Raw genomic sequence first — 25,452 nt, 5'->3', positions numbered from 1 at the left:
TACGCAAAGCCTCAAACTCGCCACGTAGTGTTTGTAGCCGAACTCTTTTTACTTTAGCATCGCCACTAAAAGAAGATTTGAGAGTATCCCAAACTTTCTTTGACGTTGTTGCAAAAGCCACTTTTTGTAACATAGAATCATCCAAACATTGATGAATGATCATGATCGCCTTTTGATCCTTCTTTCTTTGGGCTTGAAGTAGATCTTTTTGAACTTGATTCAAATTTGCTTCATCTTCGGGCACCTCCAATCCTTTCTCCACAATTTCCCACACATCATTTGCTCCAAGGATCGCCTTCATACGAATGCACCAATTCTCATAATTATCTTTGGTGAAATTTGGCATTTGTCATTGAGACATTCCATTTGCCATGATCTCCTTCTTCTTTACACCACACAAGCCTTCTTTGAAGACAAGTAGAAGTAGAACCTTTGGCTCTTGATACCACTTTGTTGGAAGAAAGGATCTCACACAAACTCACACAAGACAATTTAGGAGAAGAAATGTATTACTTGAAAAATTACTTGATTACAAATGACTTGGCACAAGGCTTTATATAGGACACAATAAAAATATCTAGATAACTCTTAAACTCCAAGAGACTTCACCTACCAAGATACATGTACTTAGAGATTACATGTACCTAGCCAATACATTGAACATACTAATACATGTACCAAGATTATTCTAGAAACTCCCACACAATTCTATTATTTTAATAGTCAAGAATATATTATTTATTTTTAACAGACCGAGGGTTAATTAGGAAGTATCCAAACGATCATCCTCCTAAAAGGCATGACCCGGGATGGACATAGGATGCAAACGAGGTCGAGGAGCCAAATCAGACAAGGTTCAGTAGATAAGATAGTATTTGAAGCATGTTGTGAGGTATATATATCAGTGATTATGGTCATAATGCGAATGACGATACATATAAATATACATACCTATATAGGGTCGCGCTGAAGAGAGAACCAATGCTTAAAATAGAACCATAGAACCACTAAGGTTCTGCTGCAGAACCCTATATTTTCTTTTCATAAATTTTTAGGATCTAAATCTAAATACATGTTTTTTTCATCATTGTGTGTGTTCAAAATTAATTTCAAAATATAATACATAAATAAAACATTTTTTTCATGTGCAGTTCTGTTGCAGAACCCTAACTAATACTAGAGTTAAGGTAATGGTTTTCTAAGCGTTCTCTCCCTAATAGTTCTGGCCGATGCTTCTCCTACTGGTTTTTTGAACAGGACTGCCTATAAAATTCCTTTTAAAGCCAAATCAGACTTCATGGACAAGCCCATATCGAGGGAAGTGCTTGAGGGGTTGTGGAAAATCCTTCTCCAAAAATGTATTATTGCAATTAATATGGTAAAAAGAGGTATATTTGATAAATACCTTATATATATAACCCAAGATGGATGTTGATTGAAATTATGCCAAGTCCTAAGAACCTTGCGCCTCCACTGTTATAGAGTGGCCCTTATGGCGCAAGGTGCCTCGTGTTAGTGAAAAATGTCTAAGGCACAACACCTTGTGTCTTCAGTGCATCACTGTAAAGGCCCAAGGTGGATCCACCAAGAGAAAATTCGAAGTCATGCTCACAGTATCTCCAGTTAAGCGCAAGGTCCCCCTTGGCACAAGGTTTGACCAAGATGTGCAAGGTGCTCTCTAAGCACAAAGTAAATTTCTCAGTCAAATCTTTTGACCAAGCCCAAGATGAGCTTAATTAGCGCAGTGGCGGAACCAGAGGGGAGCTAGAGGATGCTAGAGACCCCTAACTCGAACAAAAAGTCAATTTTTTTTATCCCCGCTCAATTATTGATGGAAATATAATTTTTTTAGCCCGCGCTGAATCATAAATATCATACAGAGGGACCTGCTTTCCAAATTTCAAGATATGATATTTTGATTGATTCTTGGATAAATTGTTATTCTTTAATCTTTTTGTATCTGCTGTGATTTTGTATAAAGAGATTGTTAATTGGGGGTTCCAAATTTCTCATTAATTAGAGTTTGAAATTTTAATATTGGTTCATTATTCTCGAAGAAAAAGAAAGATGTATTGCTGTTTAAAATTTTACATTTGTTTTTGTGAATTGTGATGGTCACTTACTTGTTTTTAAAAAACTTATGTCCATAATTACATTACTCTTCTGATATATTAAAATGTGCATGTATCCTCTTCTAGCAGTTTGTATAATCTTAAGAAATGCTCATGCACTCTAGATAAAATTAAAGCATCAATCTGAATTGTTCCGGAACACGATTCGTCTTCGACCTGGATAACCAGGGATGGCGTTCGAGTTTGAAGATTTTGGCGATCCACCTTTAACCTAAGCGATATAAGAAAGGAAGATAACTTGACACTATGGTGATAGAAATTGTTTTTAAAAACGTACTATAGTAAAAGAAATAAGAAAAGAAAGGAGTTGGGAAGATGATACAGATGAAAGAAAATATATATTTTAATCATGAAAATCATAAGTAAACTATATATCGTTTAGTAAAAAATCACTAAAAGGGATCAAGATATCGAACCGCGGACCGAATTCTCGGGTCATCGTACCCGATTCACAAGAACTAGCATTTTATGTGCATGATCCCGTACGTCGTGCCCGAAGGACCCGTGAGCCCCCCTAAACCTTATTCTTGGTTCCGCCATTGAATTGGCGCAATGAAATTTTGATCAACGTAGGGTTTCATGCATGGGATGGAATGCAATCCTCATCATTAAATATCATTATTGACATTTATAACTATTTAATTGGTGAAGTTCAGATACTGATCATTTGAGTTGAATATTCACCTTGCTTACTTGCTGACTAATTAATGAGAGAATTGTCTGCTGTTTCAGTTCTGTTATAGCAGATCCAGAATCGACTAATTAATATTTTAGTTACATGAACAACATGTACATGTACAAACGAAATTTTGATTTGATTCTAAGAATTTACAAAGAAGGATCTATATCATATCCAGATTAATGTTAGCTCCTACATGTACAAAGAACGAAAGTATTAACTACACTCTTGATAACAAATTAAAATGAACTCGAGTTGCATCAAAAGAGCTTGCTTCCAAACTCTTCATCAAACTGTCCTTTATCAGCTCGGTCTCTTAACCCTGATATACATAATTCGGTGAGAGTCATACATTTTGAAACTTTTCATCCATTATCCTTTATCAGCTCGGTCTCTTAACCCTGATATACATAATTCGGTGAGAGTCGATACATTTTGAAACTTTTCATCCATAATAACATCAACTTTGTAAAACTCAAGTTGTAGCCCTAAGTGGTACAACTCTTGCTGATCAAAATCAACAGCATAAAATTTGCTAACCATGAATGGAAGTACCGCATTAGCCAATCGGTTCTCATCAAGACCAAACATAAACGTCAAACCGTTTTAATCAATTATTAAAATTTTCATATCTTAATTACTATAAATATTAGAAGACAAAGATGACAAACAAATAAAAACTAAAGAGTTTAAGAAATGAAAATAATATTTTTAAATATGAGTTGCACGTGAAAATATGGAGTGAAAAAGGGCATGGAGGAGGAGCCGCAGAGGGTCACAAACGCGGAATTGAATAGAGTTGCAGCTATGATTTTGCTCTTACAAAGTGCGACTATGTTTTAATGTTATAACTGAGAAGTTGTTGTCTTGTCTGGCCTAATAACGTAAGCACGGAAAGGGGCTGGGTCGTTTTGATATTAGACTGGGCTAATGGGTTACACTCATGGTTCTAAAAAAATATTAATCGCTTATAATCGGTTAGGGGACCTTGTAGGGTTTAATCGGTAAATCGGGGGATTAATCAGAAAGATTAATCTGTGTATTTTAAAATTCATTTTTAAATATAAAATTATATATTATATATGTAAAGCTATCCATCATTCACAAAAGAGTAATTCATTAACTTGATGGTCTGCACATACATAATCAGAATCTTTGCATATGTTGATAGTATGATATACATCAAAAATCACTACCATATATTTCTTAAATGAAAAACAAGTACCTATACCAATATCTTGCACTGTTTTATATATTCGAGTACGAACAAAATTTGTGATGTTTAGATTAACTAAAATCCCTTATTACATATATATACCACCAAACCAAAAACCAGGCTGTCAAAAAGTTGAAAATTACAATACCTTTTAATACATCACAAACAATCTTGATCCATCTCACCAAACATGAAATCTTCATCAAGTTCCAGCTCTTCCTCTTTATTAAAATCATCTTCATCAAGTTCCTGAAATGTCTCATCACATGTATATGTTGAACCTTGAGACTCATCATTATCTCCACAACCCCCCCCCCCCCCCCCCCCAATCCATTATTTACCCATTCGAGCATCATTTGCAAGTAACGGATCACACTTGTCCTTTAATTTTTTATTTTTCAGATAAAGATATTGGTCATTTAAATTGATCAATTGGACAGTTTGCAGGGTTGCTTGCTGACACCATCAATCTCCACACAATCATCAACCACTTTACTGTTTTCAGTGATATATATTATTCCCAGCTTTCTTCGAGGGTCTTTCTTTTGTTTTCTTTCATATTTCTTACCTCCTCCAATGCTCGTTTACACTTCACTTGGTTGATTGGAGTAGATCTGTCACAAGATATGACATTACCTTTGATTCGAGCTATATGTTGCTTTAAGCGAAAAACAACTCCACTAAGCACTCTCTTACATGATTTACATTTCACCCTTTGTGATTTACCAGGATCCACCAAATCACCATATTCCCATCCTATGTTATCAAATTTACCTTTTAATGTTGCATCGGAAGAACAAGGAGGTGCAAAATTTTCCATTCTGTTGAAAATCAAAACATAAATCATGTATTCTGAGAAAATGGACGTAGCCAGCATCTACATGTATTAATATACTAAATTATTTCAACCAAATGCCTAAAGTTATAGTATACAACAAGGCATAAGCTGTGAACATGTATGTGTATACAACAAGGCATAGGCTGTGAACATGTATGTAAATGACCAGGAACGGTGTCTAGCTAAGTCGTGATATAAAAATTCTCCATCTAAGCATTAATTTGAAGCACCCATGTCCTACTACCAATTAAAGGATCATCACCATCTCAAGGTTTTGATATGAATATAATACACAACTAAGCAAGATATCTAAAAATTAAAAAAAAAGGTAAAGAAAGATTTGATTTAGGTGTTAAGAAGTACCTCGATTCAATTATTGGATCTTGATTCTTGATGATCTTGTATAGTAGATGTTAAGGTTTCGCTCTCTGCTCGCTTTCACTCTGATGCACGATGTTTTTACACATTTCAAGTTTTGAGTATGTGCTGCGAGAAAAGACACCAATTTCACGTAACCTGCTTTGGTCCGTGTTTTTTTGTCGCGTTTGACCCGATTCGAGATTTCTACGCTTAATGGAGCGATTAACGTAAATAACATAGGTATGCAACCTTACACCGATTAGACGGCCGATTAAACGGCTAAACGGCTGATTTTCACAACATTATCGTCTACTTGATAAGATAATATAAATTATCCTAAATTGACTATATATTTTTTTTAAAAATAAAATAAATATAAATATTTAAATATGATTAGTTTTTATGACTTGATATATTATAATAAATATTATCTTATTATTAATTAAATAATATTTTTATCTTGATAGAAAAAAGTGATATTAAGTAAAATTGTGGATCAGAGGGGCACATTACACATTACAACCGATAGCATTTATGAATCTAAAATAAGAGGTCAACTGGTTGAAAGATTATAATGATCTAATACTATTATTTAAAATTCTGACTTGGACTTTGTATATGTAATGATATCAACTCAACCATAAATGGACCATTTCTATTATATTAAGCCTGAGACACGCTTACTTTCTTGTATATTTGGTTGTAAAGGAACCGCTTGCCGCTCACTATAAATACCCAGTCTGGAAATTTGAATTGTTCGGGTATGGATCTCCTCCGACTGTTAAGTGTAAACTCTGTTATATATATAGTACTGGCATGTATGTGTATTAATGTGTAATGTATTGAATCGTGGCTGAATATATGTTGTTACTATTCCGTGCGTTTAAGTTTGCCGACTTATATAGGCATGAACAGAGTATTCCTGCTAAGATTAGTACATGTGCCTACTGCAGGTGCGGAATGGAATTTCATGGGCTAGGTGAAATAGACCGTAAAATATTGACAACTCAATATGTATAAAATAAACTTTTTACAAAATAGTATAATAATATAAACAGAAAATTAAAACTAAGGAGTTCTAAAAATAACAGAGAGACCTTGCAAAAAAGCTCCTAAGCAGAAGCACTAAATAAAACTAAACAATGTCTAGTCAAGATGGAAAAGTGACCCCACTCCTGACGAAAAATTCACAAAAAAAATATAGTATACAGTTGTCAGAAACAAATGTAATCAATTTCTGGTTTTAAATTTTTAAAAAAAATATATACTCACATTATTTTATGTTGAACGTGTTGACTTTTTTGTGGATAATTGGTCAATAATTCCCTCAGGATCAATCTCTTCAGCATATTATTTTTCAATGTTAAGAATCATAGTTTCTCTCAAATAATCATCTTTCATTTTGTTTCGAGGAAATGGTCTTAATTAGTTTGATAACTCAAAATGCTCACTCTGTGGTAGTTGTAGAAATCGGGGAGTCAAAACAAGACAGATCAACTGATAGATCATACTAAAATGTTTCACCTTACAATTGTTTCAATTAGATGTACACATAATTAAGTGAGAGTCGATAAATTCTAAAACTTCTCATCGCTAATAACAACAACTTTGTAAAACTCAAGTTGTAGCCGTAAGTGGTACAACTCTTGCTCATCAAAATCAGAAGTATAAAATTTGTTAACCGTAAATGAAAGTCTTGCAGTAACCAATAGGTTCTCATCAAAACCAAACACACGTCATACCGTTTTAATCGGTTATTAAAATTTTCATATCTTGTGTAAAACATTATGTAAATTACTAAAAATATTAGAAGTCAAAGATGCAAAACAAGTAAAAATTGAAGAGATTAAGAAATGAAAATTATATTTTAAAATATGAATTCCACGTGAAAATACGGAGTGAAAAGGAGCAACGGAGGCATGGAATTGAATAGAATTGTTGCTATGGTTTCGCTTTTACAAAAAGCGACTATGTTTTAATGTTATAACTAAGAAGTTGTTGTCTTGTCTGGTCTAATTACGTAAGCACGAAAAGGGGCTGGATTTTGATATTAGACAGGGCTAATAGATCACACTCCTGGTTCTTAAAAAATTAATAGGATATAATCGGTTAGGGGGCCTTGTAGAGTAAATCTGTGATGTTTAGATTAACTAAAATCCCTTATTTGATATATACACCAGCAAACCAAAAACCACGCTGTCAAAAGTTTGAAAATTACTCAAACTTTTAACATATCACCAACAATCTTGATTCATCTCACCAAACATAAAATTTCATCAAGTTCCATATCTTCCTCTTCATTAAAATCATCTTCATCAAGTTCTCGAAATGTCTCATCACGTGTATATATTGAACCTTGAGACTCATCATTATCTCCACCCCATATAATCCATTCTTTAGCCATTCGAGCATCATTTGCAAGTAAAGGATCACACCTGTCCTTTCATTTTTTATTTTTCAGATAAAGATATTGGTCATTTGAATTGATCAATTGGACCAAGTTTGCAGGGTTGCTTGCTGACACCATCAATCTCTACACAATCATCAACCACTTTACTGTTTTCAGTGATATTAACCTCTGCCCGGCTTTCTTTGAGGCCCTTTCTTTTGTTTTCTTTCATATTTTTTACTTCCTCTAATGCTCGTTTACACTTCACTTGATCGATTGGAGTAGATCTGTAACAAGATATGACATTACCTTTGATTCCGGCTATATGTTGCTTTAAGCGAAAAACACCTTCACTAAGCACTACATTTCACCCTTTGTGATTTACCAGGATCCACCAAATCACCATATTCCCATCCCCGTGTTATCAAATTTACTTGTTAATGTTTCATCCGAAGAACAAGGAGGTGCAGAATTTGCCATTCTGTTGAAAATCAAAACATAAAGCATATATTCTGAGAAAATTTACGTAGCCTGCATCTACATGTATTAAGATACTAAATTATTTCAACCAAATGCCTAAAGTTATATATTATACAACAAGGCATAAGCTGTGAACATGTATCTAAATGACCAGGAACGATTTCTAGCTAAGTCGTAATATAAGAATTCTCCATCTAGATCTAAGCATTAATTTGAAAAACCCACATCCTACTACCAATTAAATTGAAAGGGCTCCCACTCGAGTGAGTAAATACAGCTACACCCAAATAACTTGCGAGTACTATCAAAAGAACAAAGTTAATAAAATCATCACCGAAAGGATCATCACAATCTCAAGGTTTTGATATGAATATGATACACAACTCAACAAGATATCATAAAATTTGAAAAAAAAAAGGTAATGAAAGATTTGGTTTAGGTGTTAACAAGTACCTCTATTCAACTATTGGATCTTGATTCTTGATCTTGTATAGTAGATGTTAAGGTTTTGCTCTCTGCTCGCTTTCTCTCTGATGCACGATGTTTTTACCCATTTCAAGTTTTGAGTCTGTGCTGCGAGAAAAGACACCAATTTCACTTTATGCCACGTAACCTGCTTTGGTCTGTGTTTTTTGTAGTGTTTGACCCGATTTCAGATATCTACCTTTAATGGACCTGTTAACGTAAATAACATAGTTATGCAACCTTACACCGATTAGACGACCTGTTAAAGGGCTAAACGGCCGTTTTTAACAACATTGACGTCGACTTGATAAGATAATATATATTATCTTAAATTATAATATCATGATTGTTTTTAAATATAATTGACAATATGTTTTAAAAACAATAAATAAATATAAATATTTAAAAACGACTTGATATAATAATATATATTATCTTATTATTAATTAAATAATATTTATATCTTGATAGAAAAAAAGTGATATTAAATAAAATTTCGGAGATGCGCTCATTACACCTGCATTACAACCGATAGCATTTATGAATCTAAAATAAGACGTCAAGCTGTTGAAAGATTAAACTGATCTACTACTATTATTTAGAATTCTGACTTGGACTTTGTATATGTAATGATATCAACTCAACCATAAATGGACCATTTCTATATTAATAAGCCTGAGACACGCTTACTTTTTTGGTTGTAAAGGAACCACTTGCCATTCACTATAAATACCTCTCATACTACACCATCTAATGCACACAAACTCAAACTTTAGATAAGGAAGAAAGAAAAGTAACCAAGATTACAGAAATGAAGATTCAAGTTTGTTCGATATTTACAATCCTTCTTTTATTTTTGACCATTTCATCTGCAGCTGATCCCAATTATACTTCTGGCCAAGACTTTGTTCAATGTCTTATCCGATCGAGTTCAACCTCCATATCCAAAGTTATTTACACCTCACAAAACTCTACTTACACCTCTGTCTTGAAGTTCTCCATCAACAACCTCCGCTTTGATACTCCGACGACTCCTAAACCTATTGTTATTGTCAAACCTGTGGACGAGTCGCAAATTCAAACTGTCATTTACTGTTGCAAGAAACATGACATTCAAATGAGGATTCGAGGCGGAGGACATGACTACGAAGGTCTCTCGTATGTAGCCCAAGTCCCGTTTGTGTTACTTGATATGATTAATCTCCGTTCTATCAGTGTTGACCCTGTAAAGGCAACGGCATGGGTTGGAGCTGGTGCAACGCTTGGAGAGCTGTATTATCATATTGGTCAGAAGAGCGATACCCTTGGATTTCCTGCCGGAATATGGTCCACAGTAGGTGTAAGCGGACTCGTCAGTGGTGGGGGATATGGTACATTGAGACGCAAGTATGGCCTCGCTGCTGATAACGTGCTCGATGCACGCTTGATTGATGCCAACGGCAGAATTCTTGATAGAAAATCAATGGGAGAAGATTTGTTTTGGGCCATCAGAGGAGGTGGCGCTTCTAGTTTCGGTGTCATTCTTTCCTGGAAACTGAAGCTGGTTTCTGTTCCAAAAATTGTCACCGTCTTCCAAGTTGAAAGAACTTTAGAGCAGAATGCAACTGAAGTGCTTCACCGTTGGCAAACCGTAGCCCCGAGGCTTCCCAAAGATGTTGAAATGCGAGTTGCAGCCAACCCAGTCTGGAAGAATTTGCCTAATGAACCGCAGAAAACTGTACAGGACGATGGTTCTGGAAGTTTGGAAGATAGTAAAACCGTGAGCGTGAATTTTATAGGACAGTTTCTTGGACCAAAAGAAAGACTACTTTCAATGATGAACAAAAGGTTCCCCGAGTTAGGATTGGTGGCAGAAGCATGCACTGAAGTTACCTATATTCAATCCATACTCTTGTTTTCTCTTTTCTCAGCCGATGATTCTCCTGCTGGTCTGTTGAACCGAACAGCCTATAAAATTCCTTTTAAAGCCAAATCAGACTTCGTGGACAAGCCCATATCAAGGGAAGGGCTTGAGGGGTTGTGGAAAATCCTTCTCCAGCAAGAGCCTGGAAGAACGAATTTTCTCTTCACATCGTATGGTGGAAAGATGGCCGAAATATCAGAATCTGCAATTCCATTCCCTCACAGAGCAGGAACCCTGTACATGATGTACATGAGAGTGCGGACTGATGGAGACACATCCGATTCCATGAAGTGGATCAGAGGCTTGTACAAGTACTTGACTCCTTACGTTACCAGCTCTCCCAGAGCTGCATACGTAAATTACAATGATCTAGACTTGGGAGTGAACAATCTTCAAGGCACTACCAGCTACAAGCAGGCAAGTAAATGGGGCAAGAAATACTTCAAGAATAACTTTGATCGGCTGGTTATAATCAAGTCAGTTGTTGATCCTGATAATTTCTTCAGGCATGAACAGAGTATTCCTCCATTCTCTTAATTTCGTAGTCATTCTTTGTCTTTGTCGGTAGCTCTTAGTTTCATAGGATGTAATTGTATTTAATTCTTTTAATATGAAAAACCATTATTTTATTTTTTAAGAATCGATTTTGGAAATTTGAAATGTTCGGGTATCGATCTCCTCCGACTGTTTAGTGTAAACTCTGTTATATATATAGTACTGGCATGTATGTGTATTAATGTGTAATGTATCGAATCGTGGCTGAATATATGTTGTTACTACTCCGTGCGTTTAAGTTTGCCGACTTATTTAGGCATGAACAGAGTATTCCTCCTAAGATTAGTACTTGTGCTCTAGCCTGCAGGTGCGGAATGGAATTTGATGGGCTAGGTGAAATAGACCGTAAAATATTCACAACTCAATATTTATGTATAAAATAAACGTTTTACAAAATAGTATAATAATATAAACAGAAAATTAAAACTAAGGAGTTCTAAAAATAACAGAGAGACCTTGCGAAAAAGCTCCTAAGCAGAAGCACTAAATTAATAAAACTAAACAATGTCTAGTCAAGATAGAAAAGTGACCCCACTCCTGACGAAAAACTCATACAAAAAGTATAGTATACAGTTGCCTGAAACAAATGTAATCAATTTCTGGTTTTAATTTTAAAAAAAATATATACTCACATTATTTAAGTTGAACGTGTTGACATTTTTGTGGATAAAAAAATATATACTCACATTATTTAAGTTGAACGTGTTGACTTTTTTGTGGATAGAATTGGTCAATTACTCCCTCAGGATCAATCTCTTCAGCATATTCTTTTTCATTAATGTTAAGAATCATAGTTTCTCTCAAATAATCATCTTTCATTTTATTTCGAGGAAATGGTCTTAATTAGTTTGATAACTCAAAATGCTCACTTTGTGATAGTTGTAGAAATCGGAGGAGTCAAAACAAGACAGATCAACTGATAGATCATACTAAAATGTTTCACCTTACAATTGTTTCAACTAGATGTACACATAATTAAGTGAGAGTCGATAAATTCTAAAACTTCTCATCCCTAATAACAACAACTTTATACAACTCAAGTTGTAGCCGTAAGTGGTACAACTCTTGCTCATCAAAATCAGAAGTATAAAATTTGTTAACCGTAAATGAAAGTCTTGCAGTAACCAATAGGTTCTCATCAAAACCAAACACACGTCATACCGTTTTAATCGGTTATTAAAATTTTCATATCTTGTGTAAAACATTATGTAAATTACTAAAAATATTAGAAGTCAAAGATGCAAAACAAGTAAAAATTGAAGAGATTAAGAAATGAAAATTATATTTTAAAATATGAATTCCACGTGAAAATACGGAGTGAAAAGGAGCAACGGAGGCATGGAATTGAATAGAATTGTTGCTATGGTTTCGCTTTTACAAAAAGCGACTATGTTTTAATGTTATAACTAAGAAGTTGTTGTCTTGTCTGGTCTAATTACGTAAGCACGAAAAGGGGCTGGATTTTGATATTAGACAGGGCTAATAGATCACACTCCTGGTTCTTAAAAAATTAATAGGATATAATCGGTTAGGGGGCCTTGTAGAGTAAATCTGTGATGTTTAGATTAACTAAAATCCCTTATTTGATATATACACCAGCAAACCAAAAACCACGCTGTCAAAAGTTTGAAAATTACTCAAACTTTTAACATATCACCAACAATCTTGATTCATCTCACCAAACATAAAATTTCATCAAGTTCCATATCTTCCTCTTCATTAAAATCATCTTCATCAAGTTCTCGAAATGTCTCATCACGTGTATATATTGAACCTTGAGACTCATCATTATCTCCACCCCATATAATCCATTCTTTAGCCATTCGAGCATCATTTGCAAGTAAAGGATCACACCTGTCCTTTCATTTTTTATTTTTCAGATAAAGATATTGGTCATTTGAATTGATCAATTGGACCAAGTTTGCAGGGTTGCTTGCTGACACCATCAATCTCTACACAATCATCAACCACTTTACTGTTTTCAGTGATATTAACCTCTGCCCGGCTTTCTTTGAGGCCCTTTCTTTTGTTTTCTTTCATATTTTTTACTTCCTCTAATGCTCGTTTACACTTCACTTGATCGATTGGAGTAGATCTGTAACAAGATATGACATTACCTTTGATTCCGGCTATATGTTGCTTTAAGCGAAAAACACCTTCACTAAGCACTACATTTCACCCTTTGTGATTTACCAGGATCCACCAAATCACCATATTCCCATCCCCGTGTTATCAAATTTACTTGTTAATGTTTCATCCGAAGAACAAGGAGGTGCAGAATTTGCCATTCTGTTGAAAATCAAAACATAAAGCATATATTCTGAGAAAATTTACGTAGCCTGCATCTACATGTATTAAGATACTAAATTATTTCAACCAAATGCCTAAAGTTATATATTATACAACAAGGCATAAGCTGTGAACATGTATCTAAATGACCAGGAACGATTTCTAGCTAAGTCGTAATATAAGAATTCTCCATCTAGATCTAAGCATTAATTTGAAAAACCCACATCCTACTACCAATTAAATTGAAAGGGCTCCCACTCGAGTGAGTAAATACAGCTACACCCAAATAACTTGCGAGTACTATCAAAAGAACAAAGTTAATAAAATCATCACCGAAAGGATCATCACAATCTCAAGGTTTTGATATGAATATGATACACAACTCAACAAGATATCATAAAATTTGAAAAAAAAAAGGTAATGAAAGATTTGGTTTAGGTGTTAACAAGTACCTCTATTCAACTATTGGATCTTGATTCTTGATCTTGTATAGTAGATGTTAAGGTTTTGCTCTCTGCTCGCTTTCTCTCTGATGCACGATGTTTTTACCCATTTCAAGTTTTGAGTCTGTGCTGCGAGAAAAGACACCAATTTCACTTTATGCCACGTAACCTGCTTTGGTCTGTGTTTTTTGTAGTGTTTGACCCGATTTCAGATATCTACCTTTAATGGACCTGTTAACGTAAATAACATAGTTATGCAACCTTACACCGATTAGACGACCTGTTAAAGGGCTAAACGGCCGTTTTTAACAACATTGACGTCGACTTGATAAGATAATATATATTATCTTAAATTATAATATCATGATTGTTTTTAAATATAATTGACAATATGTTTTAAAAACAATAAATAAATATAAATATTTAAAAACGACTTGATATAATAATATATATTATCTTATTATTAATTAAATAATATTTATATCTTGATAGAAAAAAAGTGATATTAAATAAAATTTCGGAGATGCGCTCATTACACCTGCATTACAACCGATAGCATTTATGAATCTAAAATAAGACGTCAAGCTGTTGAAAGATTAAACTGATCTACTACTATTATTTAGAATTCTGACTTGGACTTTGTATATGTAATGATATCAACTCAACCATAAATGGACCATTTCTATATTAATAAGCCTGAGACACGCTTACTTTTTTGGTTGTAAAGGAACCACTTGCCATTCACTATAAATACCTCTCATACTACACCATCTAATGCACACAAACTCAAACTTTAGATAAGGAAGAAAGAAAAGTAACCAAGATTACAGAAATGAAGATTCAAGTTTGTTCGATATTTACAATCCTTCTTTTATTTTTGACCATTTCATCTGCAGCTGATCCCAATTATACTTCTGGCCAAGACTTTGTTCAATGTCTTATCCGATCGAGTTCAACCTCCATATCCAAAGTTATTTACACCTCACAAAACTCTACTTACACCTCTGTCTTGAAGTTCTCCATCAACAACCTCCGCTTTGATACTCCGACGACTCCTAAACCTATTGTTATTGTCAAACCTGTGGACGAGTCGCAAATTCAAACTGTCATTTACTGTTGCAAGAAACATGACATTCAAATGAGGATTCGAGGCGGAGGACATGACTACGAAGGTCTCTCGTATGTAGCCCAAGTCCCGTTTGTGTTACTTGATATGATTAATCTCCGTTCTATCAGTGTTGACCCTGTAAAGGCAACGGCATGGGTTGGAGCTGGTGCAACGCTTGGAGAGCTGTATTATCATATTGGTCAGAAGAGCGATACCCTTGGATTTCCTGCCGGAATATGGTCCACAGTAGGTGTAAGCGGACTCGTCAGTGGTGGGGGATATGGTACATTGAGACGCAAGTATGGCCTCGCTGCTGATAACGTGCTCGATGCACGCTTGATTGATGCCAACGGCAGAATTCTTGATAGAAAATCAATGGGAGAAGATTTGTTTTGGGCCATCAGAGGAGGTGGCGCTTCTAGTTTCGGTGTCATTCTTTCCTGGAAACTGAAGCTGGTTTCTGTTCCAAAAATTGTCACCGTCTTCCAAGTTGAAAGAACTTTAGAGCAGAATGCAACTGAAGTGCTTCACCGTTGGCAAACCGTAGCCCCGAGGCTTCCCAAAGATGTTGAAATGCGAGTTGCAGCCAACCCAGTCTGGAAGAATTTGCCTAATGAACCGCAGAAAACTGTACAGGACGATGGTTCTGGAAGTTTGGAAGATAGTAAAACCGTGAGCGTGAATTTTATAGGACAGTTTCTTGGACCAAAAGAAAGACTACTTTCAATGATGAACAAAAGGTTCCCCGAGTTAGGATTGGTGGCAGAAGCATGCACTGAAGTTACCTATATTCAATCCATACTCTTGTTTTCTCTTTTCTCAGCCGATGATTCTCCTGCTGGTCTGTTGAACCGAACAGCCTATAAAATTCCTTTTAAAGCCAAATCAGACTTCGTGGACAAGCCCATATCAAGGGAAGGGCTTGAGGGGTTGTGGAAAATCCTTCTCCAGCAAGAGCCTGGAAGAACGAATTTTCTCTTCACATCGTATGGTGGAAAGATGGCCGAAATATCAGAATCTGCAATTCCATTCCCTCACAGAGCAGGAACCCTGTACATGATGTACATGAGAGTGCGGACTGATGGAGACACATCCGATTCCATGAAGTGGATCAGAGGCTTGTACAAGTACTTGACTCCTTACGTTACCAGCTCTCCCAGAGCTGCATACGTAAATTACAATGATCTAGACTTGGGAGTGAACAATCTTCAAGGCACTACCAGCTACAAGCAGGCAAGTAAATGGGGCAAGAAATACTTCAAGAATAACTTTGATCGGCTGGTTATAATCAAGTCAGTTGTTGATCCTGATAATTTCTTCAGGCATGAACAGAGTATTCCTCCATTCTCTTAATTTCGTAGTCATTCTTTGTCTTTGTCGGTAGCTCTTAGTTTCATAGGATGTAATTGTATTTAATTCTTTTAATATGAAAAACCATTATTTTATTTTTTAAGAATCGATTTTGGAAATTTGAAATGTTCGGGTATCGATCTCCTCCGACTGTTTAGTGTAAACTCTGTTATATATATAGTACTGGCATGTATGTGTATTAATGTGTAATGTATCGAATCGTGGCTGAATATATGTTGTTACTACTCCGTGCGTTTAAGTTTGCCGACTTATTTAGGCATGAACAGAGTATTCCTCCTAAGATTAGTACTTGTGCTCTAGCCTGCAGGTGCGGAATGGAATTTGATGGGCTAGGTGAAATAGACCGTAAAATATTCACAACTCAATATTTATGTATAAAATAAACGTTTTACAAAATAGTATAATAATATAAATAGAAAATTAAAACTAAGGAGTTCTAAAAATAACAGAGAGACCTTGCGAAAAAGCTCCTAAGCAGAAGCACTAAATAAAACTAAACAATGTCTAGTCAAGATAGAAAAGTGACCACACTCCTGACGAAAAACTCATACAAAAAATATAGTATAAAGTTGCCTGAAACAAATGTAATCAATTTCTGGTTTTAAATTTTAAAAAATATATATACTCACATTATTTAAGCTGAACATGTTGACTTTTTTGTGGATAGAATTGGTCAATTACTCCCTCAGGATCAATCTCTTCACCATATTCTTTTTCAATGTTAAGAATCATAGTTTCTCTCAAATAATCATCTTTCATTTTATTTCGAGGAAATGATCTTAATTAGTTTGATAACTCAAAATGTCCGCTCTGTGATAGTTGTAGAAATGGGGGGAGTCAAAAAACAAGACAGATCAACTGATAGATCATACTAAAATGTTTCACCTTACAATTGTTTCAACTAGATGTACACATAATTAAGTGAAAGTCGATAAATTCTAAAATTTCTCATCCCTAATAATAACAACTTTGTAAAACTCAAGTTGTAGCCGTAAGTGGTACAACTCTTGCTCATCAAAATCAGAAGCATAAAATTTGTTAACCGTAAATGAAAGTCCTGCAGTAACTAATAGGTTCTCATCAAAACCAAACACACGTCATACCGTTTTAATCGGTTATTAAATTTTTTATAACTTGTGTAAAACATTATGTAAATTACTAAAAATATTAGAAGTCCAAGATGCAAAACAAGTAAAAATTGAAGAGATTAAGAAATGAAAATTATATTTTAAAATATGAATTGCACATGAAAATACGGAGTGAAAAGGAGCAGCGGAGGCATGGAATTGAATAGAATTGCGGCTATGATTTCGCTTTTACAAAAAGCGACTATGTTTTAATGTTATAACTAAGAAGTTGTTGTCTTGTCTGGTCTGATTACGTAAGCACGAAAAGAAGCTGGATTTTGATATTAGACTCGGCTAATGGGTCACACTCCTGGTTCTAAAAAGGTTAATAGGATATAATCGGTTAGGGGCCTTGTAAGTCTGTAAACTTTCCCATGAATAGAGTATTCCTCCTTTCTTAATGAGTACCCATGCTTTGTCAGTCAATAATCCGATTCATTACTCTAAGCTTAGGTGCTCAGTCGCTGTCTATCTCTAACCAACACGTTTTAACGCTCGGCTATATTATACGTAGTTTATAAATTAGTTTTAGTTTTTTCTTCTAAATAAAATATTAGTGATTAAATTTTCAAACAAGAAAAAAATTTATGTTCATCTTAAAATGCGTTTTGAATATTAGTTTCAGAAGTTCAGATGATTACATACCAATCTCAACCAAGTCTTAAACACATGCTAATTAGGGATCAATTTCAACCAAGTCTTAAACACATCTCGAAACTCTATTATTGTGACATTAACTTCTATACTTGATATTTAAAAAATTCATTCTTTGATAGAAAACAATGGCATAAGCATAGTAATAACGAGAGCAAGATGTCTCCGGTAAATAAGAATATCTTAACTTTAAATAGAAATATACTTATCTTTTAATTTAGTGCCTTTTTAACATGTGTTCATGAACACAGACTAACAATAATATTGAATTTAGATGTGAATTTTTGTGCTTGTCATTATTATTAATAACATTGAAACTGATAAAAAAACTAAACAAGCTAAGCACACGCCGGGAAACCCGTTTAGTCTATTGAATCCAAGATGTGATCTCAAAGTGTTATATATACTCAATGACATGTTTTCCGGTTTAAGTATGGATCGAACACGTGAGATACTTTGAGGGTCGAAATGTACGTTTTTAAACTTCGATTCCGGAACTTCCATTCAAACTTCAAAGGCTAAAAGGTCATTAAGCCTAAATTCAAAGCAGCACAAATTCCACGACTAAAAAATGAAAAAGCATTTATTTATTACTAATAAGGGTTCACATTAATATTGTATATATGTGCCCCAGACGATATAATAACTTGTTGGTGACATGATAGTAATTAGGCCATGTATTATATGGCAGGCAGTGTTAAGGGAGTCATATTGACCCTAATTATCAATCTAATAAGTGGGTCGTCCAAGTATGTTAATGTTTAGTGCCGTGGAAAGCATCAAGGACAGGAAAATGGCGACTGAGATGATGGTGAGGACCAGCATTAGCCCAGATGCTACCGCACTCTTCGCTTCTTGTGCGTATTCCACAGAGGCCATGGCTAGGATTGTTGAAGGAAACGAGTACGCCCACCATACCAGGTCGAACTTTTTCATGGCTTTCTTGAATAAAGCTGGCCTACATGCCTGTTTCATTTTCCACAATTTAGTACGTGCATGGATAGAACCAGGGGCGGATCTAGGATTCAAACTTTGGGAGGCACCAAGCAAATTTTTGGAAAACACCTATATATTTTTAATTTTTTGAGGGGCCATCTATAATTTTGCAAAATTTTGAATGGTGAAAAAATGTAAAAGAAAAAATTAGGGGACACCTGCTCCTCATGCCTTTTTCTAGATCCGCACATGGATAGAACATAATGGGGCAAGTTTTCAAGAAGCTTACTAATGATATGAAGAGGAACAAAGACAGGAAAAACAGCATTTTGCAGGGTGTATCGAAGCTCCCTAGAATAGAGCTCCAAGCCAAGCTTGCCATGCTAGGTGCAGCTACAAACAAGAAATATACGGGCCGGAGTCTCGCTGGGAGCTGATTCCCACCTGACAAACGCTGATAAAGAGTAACAAAAATGACCAAATAGTGTGTGATTGCTAAGGTAAACATACATATAGCACTTTCTCTCCACTCCATTTTCGCAGCAGCCCATGCAGCCGCCATGTTCCCTATTACCGACATTTGGCTTGTCGGATTAGCCACTAGGGATAAAAATCTCTTCTCTGTCGTAAACCATTGCCCATATAATTTCACATCAAGAACCAGAAGTGGTACCACGAAGAACAACCAAAGCCCTTTATACATGAAATGATGGGGGGCGAGGACCCGAGAAGATTGAAGCAATAGAAGCCATGAAGTCCAGGGAGTGAACATATAGTTAACCCCAACAAAATGCAGGAACTCATCTTTCACGGTGCGAAAGTAGAAAATGCACTTCATTAGGTAAAGAATTGACAGAACAATTGACACAAGAAATGAGAGATACCAAAGTAGTAGAAAAGTAGTGGATAGGAGATTATAGTAGTGTGAGGAGTGGTTGTGCTCATTTAGTGCTTTCCATAATAGAGCTTGGCTACCAAGAGATAAACTTATCCTGAAATAACCTGCATGAAGTTTGGAAAAAACGAAGCTGGCTTTCACATTTTTGTCTGGATTTTTCTTGTCTACATCAGTAACGGCATTAGCATTAACCATAAAGGATTGATCAGGCCATATTTCTGCCATTCAATATGAAGTGTGTAATTTTTCTGAAAATATGCAATCTCAATTGAAAATATAAATGATTACCCTTACCATTAGTAGTGTTTATATACTACTTATGCAATAGCTAACAAATGTTAGTGCATGTGTATGAAGAGGCAGACTTGCAAAGATCAATTGTCATGTGTTCATCAGATACTGTGAAAGCCACCATATATATTAGATGTCCACTTTTATCCGCGTGCACTCACCACAAAAAATGAACAAATTTTCGCATATTGGCACCCAAATGTTCTCATACATTGTCATTTCGGGTTAAAAGACGTTTTGGTCACTCAACTGATCAGAAACTTGCAATTGACCAATAACCCAATAAAAATTAGTAAGTTGAGTGACCAAATTGCGATTTAACTCATGTCATTTTTTTAGTTTAAAAAACATCTTAGGCTCTAAATCAATACCAACACCTCTTTTTGTGGCTTTCTTTGTTATATCTTTACAAATTGGCTTTCAAGAGATTCAAAGTTGATATGATCTCTGAAAGACCCGTTTAAATTGCACGTACGTCTTAGTGGAGCTAAACAGTTAATTGTGGTTACCAATCATGTCTCCTGATCAACTCTTATCTACAAATTTCATCTCGGCAAATATAATATTATACTAATAAATTAACAGTCTTCTGAATGATCCGGTACGTTAATATATCTCGGAGAGAATTGATAATTAAGTTGAAAAAGTATAAGGGCGTCCTGATGCTAAAATACACGCGTTATTTCAAATGATGCCAACGGAAACTACGTTAAAACATCTTCGGTAAAGACTAAAAAGTATGACAAGTTAGAATTATTCTTTGTCAAGAAATAAAAAATGATGTCAAGGAATGGACCGATGAATTTTACATTTTCAACACTTAAAGACCGGGGAGGCACCTCATGATGTGCATTTTGTGAACAACATGTCTTGATTTTATCTTTGCAGCTAACAGCTAGGGACGGTACATCACTACAACAAAACTGGCATCAGACAACACTAGTCAGACAACGGACGCTGGAAAAAGTGTTGGCCGAAACAAAGACACAACACTTTATTTTCGTCCTCGAAAAACTATTGTCTAACACCTACGACCTACAACGGTTAAAAAACTGTTGTCTAATAAATTTAATCAGACAACGGTATCTTAACTGTGGTATTGTGTAATGATGCACGTTGGACAACTGTTTTTAGAGCCGATGTGTGAAGAAACTTCAGACAATATTCCGAAAAACCGTTGTTGTAATGAGACAAGTGTTTTATTTGTTGTGTTGTTTACGAAAAGGTCAAACAAGGGTTCCATATAGTGTTGTGTGACTGGGAAGCTAACATACAAGTGTTTTTGTTAGCATCGTATCATGGCCTTATAGACAAGTCTTTAGCTAGTAAAACGTTGTCTGACTGAATGACTTTAAAGAAAATAAATGTGCATAAAAGAATGCAAACATTCAAAATTCCTAACCAAAGTTTTAAAAATATATTCATTTTCTTAGTAGTCATAGGCTCTTGCATTAGATCAAGTATTGGTCAAGAAAATGCGAATTTTGAACTCATAAAAATGAAAGTTTATTACACAACGGTTTTCTTCCCATAAATCGTTGTGTCATTTTCAATGATACAACTTAGATGCTTATAAAAACCGTTGTGTGTTAGACACTACAGGACAAAAAATACCTTTTTACAATGAGACAAAATTTACGATTAACTAATAATGTTAAAAAACCATACAAAATAAGCATAAAAATTTTTGATTTTTTTTATACATGACAAATATTGTTAGTTCTCGACATCCGTACGGTTAGATCATCGAAGAAAATATTTAAAAATTAATATAGAGATCATCTTATACATAACAAAGATTCCATCTAGTACTTTATAAATTGTAAACATAAAACACATACTAATACTTACGTCCGAAGTATAAAATTATCTTGGTATTACAAATGAACAATACATATTTGCATATATGCATATTATAAATATATTTTTTAATACAAAGAGTACAAAAACAAGAATTGATCGAGGAAATGCGAATTTTTAACTCATAAAAATGAAAATTTATTATACAACAATTTCCTTCCCATAAACCGTTGTCTACACTACTTTTATACAACGGATTATCCCTAAAACGTTGTTTGAGTCTAATTTAGACAATGGATTATCTTACAACGGTATAACTTCCGTAACAGTTGTGTCATTTTCAATGATACAACATAAGTGCGTATAAAAACCGTTGTCTGTTAGACGCTACAGGACAAAAAATACCTTTTTGCAATAAGACAAATTTTACGTTTAACTAGTATTGTTAAAAAAACATACAAAATTATAAACATAAAAAATTTTGTATTTTTATACATGACTAATATTGTTAGTTCTAGACATCCGTACGGTTAGATCATCAAAAAAAATAATTTATAAATAAATATAGAGTTAATCGTATACATAACAAAGATTCTATTAAGTACTTTATAAATTGTAAACATAAAATACATACTAATACTCACGTCCGAACTAAAAAATTATCTTCATAGTACAAATGAACAATAGATATTTACATATATATATGCATAATATAAATATATTTTTTAATACAAAGAGAACCAAAATATATTTTATTTCCACATCAACAATTACTCCGATAAAGGAATATAGGGCACGGGTCACGCCAGACGGAGTAATATTGTTACATGATTAATATTAAAAAAATTAAAAGATTATTTTTCTAATTTTCTTATATATCTACATCAACAATTACTAGGATCAATTATTTTGTTTACTAGACACAATAATTCTAATATTTTTTTGTTAAAAGATCGTATATGATAATTATAAAATATTTATTTTTGATATCACTAAACTATTATATACTTAGAATTCTATTTTTATGATATTTTGATAATTAACTATATATAAATATTTGGAAAGTTCATTTTTTTTTTCATAATTCACGACACAATATATTAAAATATAATATTTTAATTATTCATAATACAATTTTTTTATCTCAAACTTTGGAGCTGAGCATTTCATTCGCCCCACATAATTTTTGGTTTCCCCCCTTCAACATCCGCTCAAATTTTCGTTTCCCCCTCTTTGTATCTTTCTTCTTCTTCATCTCTAGTTAGCAGGTCCAAGGCTTTTCCCCCTTTATGCTTCTCGCTCTTCGGTTTCTCTTTTCTCTTCTCTTCTCTCTCTGGCCATCTAGCTCTATTCTCTTCTCATAATCTCTCTCTCTCTCTCTATGTCTCTTCTCTATCCAGCTCTCTCTTCTCTTCTCAATTTATATTTGTATGCCTCCCAAATCAAAAGAAAAGCCCAAATCGGCCGTCGCTGCTGCCGCCGAGTGCGAACAAATCGTCAAGCTCTCAGATCAAGGTCGTTTTTCATATTAATTATATCTGTGTTTTTTCTTTATTATATGTGATTTTGAGATTTTTCCTGGTGTCTGGATAGTGTTATCTGTAGCTCCTGGTGATGAAGATGCGTTATGATGCAAAGTTGTGGTGTTAATTAAGTGCGATAAGATCGATGAAGCCCTCGGTTATTCCCAAGCTTCCCGATGATTTTAACTATTTCAAGGTATTTGTAATTTACTATTTTCTGTGTTAATGTTTGATTGATTTTAGAGTTTGGTTATTTTGGATAGTTGTTTATTTATTCAACATTTTTTTGGTATATATAGTCCGATCTGTAGTTGATTCATTGTTTTTATGAAATATCCTTCAACCCGTTTTTCCAGACTATGTTATTGTTCTTAATACTGGACATTGTAAAGTGAATTGTATCTGTAGGACATTTGGTCCAAATTGTACTGTTGTCTTGTTTGACTATTGTTCACTTTCCTTCCTGCTTGATTTCTTTTTGGCTATTATACAAACTTCATATTATGATTGTTGGAAGATGCTTTCTGTTTTGCATAGTTACTAATGCAGAGTCACTTTAACTTGCTTTGAAGATGCCATTTTCTTTATAATCTATATGTCTACAATATAATGAAGCTTGAATAATAAAGCAAAGAAAAGAATTAGTCAGTTTTTTGTTCATACAAATAATTTCTTTTACAGTACGAGACCTGTGTAGAATAAGAAAGCTCTTTCTATCACTCTTGATACTTGTTCATATATAGTAGCATCTATAGCCAGAACATTGCATGTGATGTTTCCCCCACATTAAACGGAGCCACTATTAGAGGATACAAGATGAAAATGCCACTTCTCTGATTCTATCTGATTAAAGTACTTTCGTGCTAGTTATATAATATTGCAAGATCACGGAAAATAATGTCAGTAATTGCTGCTGATGCCTAGTAATCTTTTTACATATTGTTCTATCTTAAATGCTTTGCAGATTTGCTTTTTTTTAAGATTGAGCGCATAAATGTTAACATTTGAAGTTAAATCCTAAAGGAAGTAGACCATACATTAGAGCCTTTAGGAACAAATCCTTTTTGACTGCCATGTTAAGACCTACAGAAACATGGTTTGTGACTTTCTGCAGAGTGTTGTAGGCGATCAAAGCCTGTTACTAAGATGATTCAAGATAAATTTATTAATAATCTTATAATGTATAGTGGATGTTTGTCCGCTGTAGAAGGTTTCCTGTAAGATTTGATCTTAAGTTTAACAGATTGTTTAGCTTCATTACAATAGATCAGGTTTGTTAGATGAATTGAATTGTTTCATAATAAATGACCCTTGTACAACTCTATGAGGTGAATAAATAGTATTTCGAGTTGTTATTTTTGTTGCAGCTTGGGTTTGTTCTGTTCAAGGAACAATATAATCTTCTAGTTAAGCCGCAAGAACTTGTTCCTAATAAATCGACTTATATTGCAAAGCCCTACTGGTGAAAAGTTCTTTGTTATATTTTTTTCCCTAATAAATCGATTAATATGAATTATTACTGCTTTGCAGAGATGAATTTGACTTTGGTCCTGTTTGAGCAGCAAGTTCATAGGGGACTAGGAAGGTCTCATCCGTGTAACTCAGATTGCGAGAGAGAAATATGGGAAATCTATGGCTGATTCTTACGTGTCTGTCCTTAAACAGCTCCAAGACTCTAACGCTAGGAGTTATTATTTTTCTGGAAACAATGATGGAGGTCAAACTCCAATAAGTTGCTCATCTTGCGAGGCGCTTTTTGTTGGCTTCTATGTACTATGTACATGCTCTTGTCAGTTGTGTGAAACATTACAAGATTTAAATTTTTGTATGTGGTTGTATGTTGTTACTATAGTTGGTAATGAAAACTTTTGTTACTAATTTATGGTTTGTTAATTATATTCTCCAGTATAGTTTAATCATGTTAGGTAAAATCATTGTCGGATGTAACTAAATACAAAAGGAAAAGAAAACAGTTGTCCCAAGACTTACAAACAA

At 34.4% G+C, this 25,452-nt stretch overlaps 3 protein-coding genes and 1 long non-coding RNA gene across 4 annotated transcripts; 3 read left to right on the top strand and 1 right to left on the bottom strand.

The window, feature by feature from the left end:
• The first annotated feature begins 9,313 nt into the window (after positions 1-9,313).
• LOC108198629 (berberine bridge enzyme-like 8) lies at positions 9,314-11,195 on the top strand. Its single transcript, XM_017366397.2, has one exon. The coding sequence runs from the start codon at positions 9,371-9,373 to the stop codon at positions 10,997-10,999; it is 1,629 nt and encodes a 542-aa protein (XP_017221886.1). The 5' UTR covers positions 9,314-9,370; the 3' UTR covers positions 11,000-11,195.
• A 3,329-nt stretch (positions 11,196-14,524) lies between these two features.
• LOC108197770 (berberine bridge enzyme-like 8) lies at positions 14,525-16,406 on the top strand. The gene has a single exon (XM_017365467.2). The coding sequence runs from the start codon at positions 14,582-14,584 to the stop codon at positions 16,208-16,210; it is 1,629 nt and encodes a 542-aa protein (XP_017220956.1). The 5' UTR covers positions 14,525-14,581; the 3' UTR covers positions 16,211-16,406.
• Positions 16,407-18,574: 2,168 nt separating this feature from the next.
• On the bottom strand, positions 18,575-20,220 carry LOC108197771 (S-type anion channel SLAH1). The gene is made up of 2 exons (XM_017365468.2): positions 19,235-20,220; positions 18,575-18,975 (listed from the first exon to the last, which is right to left on the bottom strand). Exons 1-2 carry the CDS (start codon positions 20,066-20,068, stop codon positions 18,739-18,741), a joined length of 1,071 nt encoding a protein of 356 aa, XP_017220957.1. The 5' UTR covers positions 20,069-20,220; the 3' UTR covers positions 18,575-18,738.
• Positions 20,221-23,124: 2,904 nt separating this feature from the next.
• On the top strand, positions 23,125-25,337 carry LOC135148409 (uncharacterized). Its single transcript, XR_010286583.1, has 2 exons — positions 23,125-23,653; positions 24,988-25,337. It is a non-coding gene; the product is annotated as an uncharacterized LOC135148409 (long non-coding RNA).
• Positions 25,338-25,452: the final 115 nt, after the last annotated feature.

This window comes from Daucus carota, chromosome 8, assembly GCF_001625215.2.
Source record: "Daucus carota subsp. sativus chromosome 8, DH1 v3.0, whole genome shotgun sequence".
Lineage (NCBI taxonomy): Eukaryota > Viridiplantae > Streptophyta > Magnoliopsida > Apiales > Apiaceae > Daucus > Daucus carota.
This window is presented reverse-complemented; position numbering and strand designations above follow the sequence as displayed.

Bases quoted from the DNA above. Each gene is read 5' to 3' on its own strand.
- LOC108198629 (XM_017366397.2), top strand. From the start codon at position 9,371: ATGAAGATTCAAGTTTGTTCGATATTTACAATCCTTCTTTTATTTTTG.
- LOC108197770 (XM_017365467.2), top strand. From the start codon at position 14,582: ATGAAGATTCAAGTTTGTTCGATATTTACAATCCTTCTTTTATTTTTG.
- LOC108197771 (XM_017365468.2), bottom strand. From the start codon at position 20,068: ATGGCAGAAATATGGCCTGATCAATCCTTTATGGTTAATGCTAATGCC. The intron at 18,976-19,234 runs GTAAGCTTCTTG...AAAATGAAACAG, and splicing joins TGTTCCTCTTCATATCATTA to GCATGTAGGCCAGCTTTATT.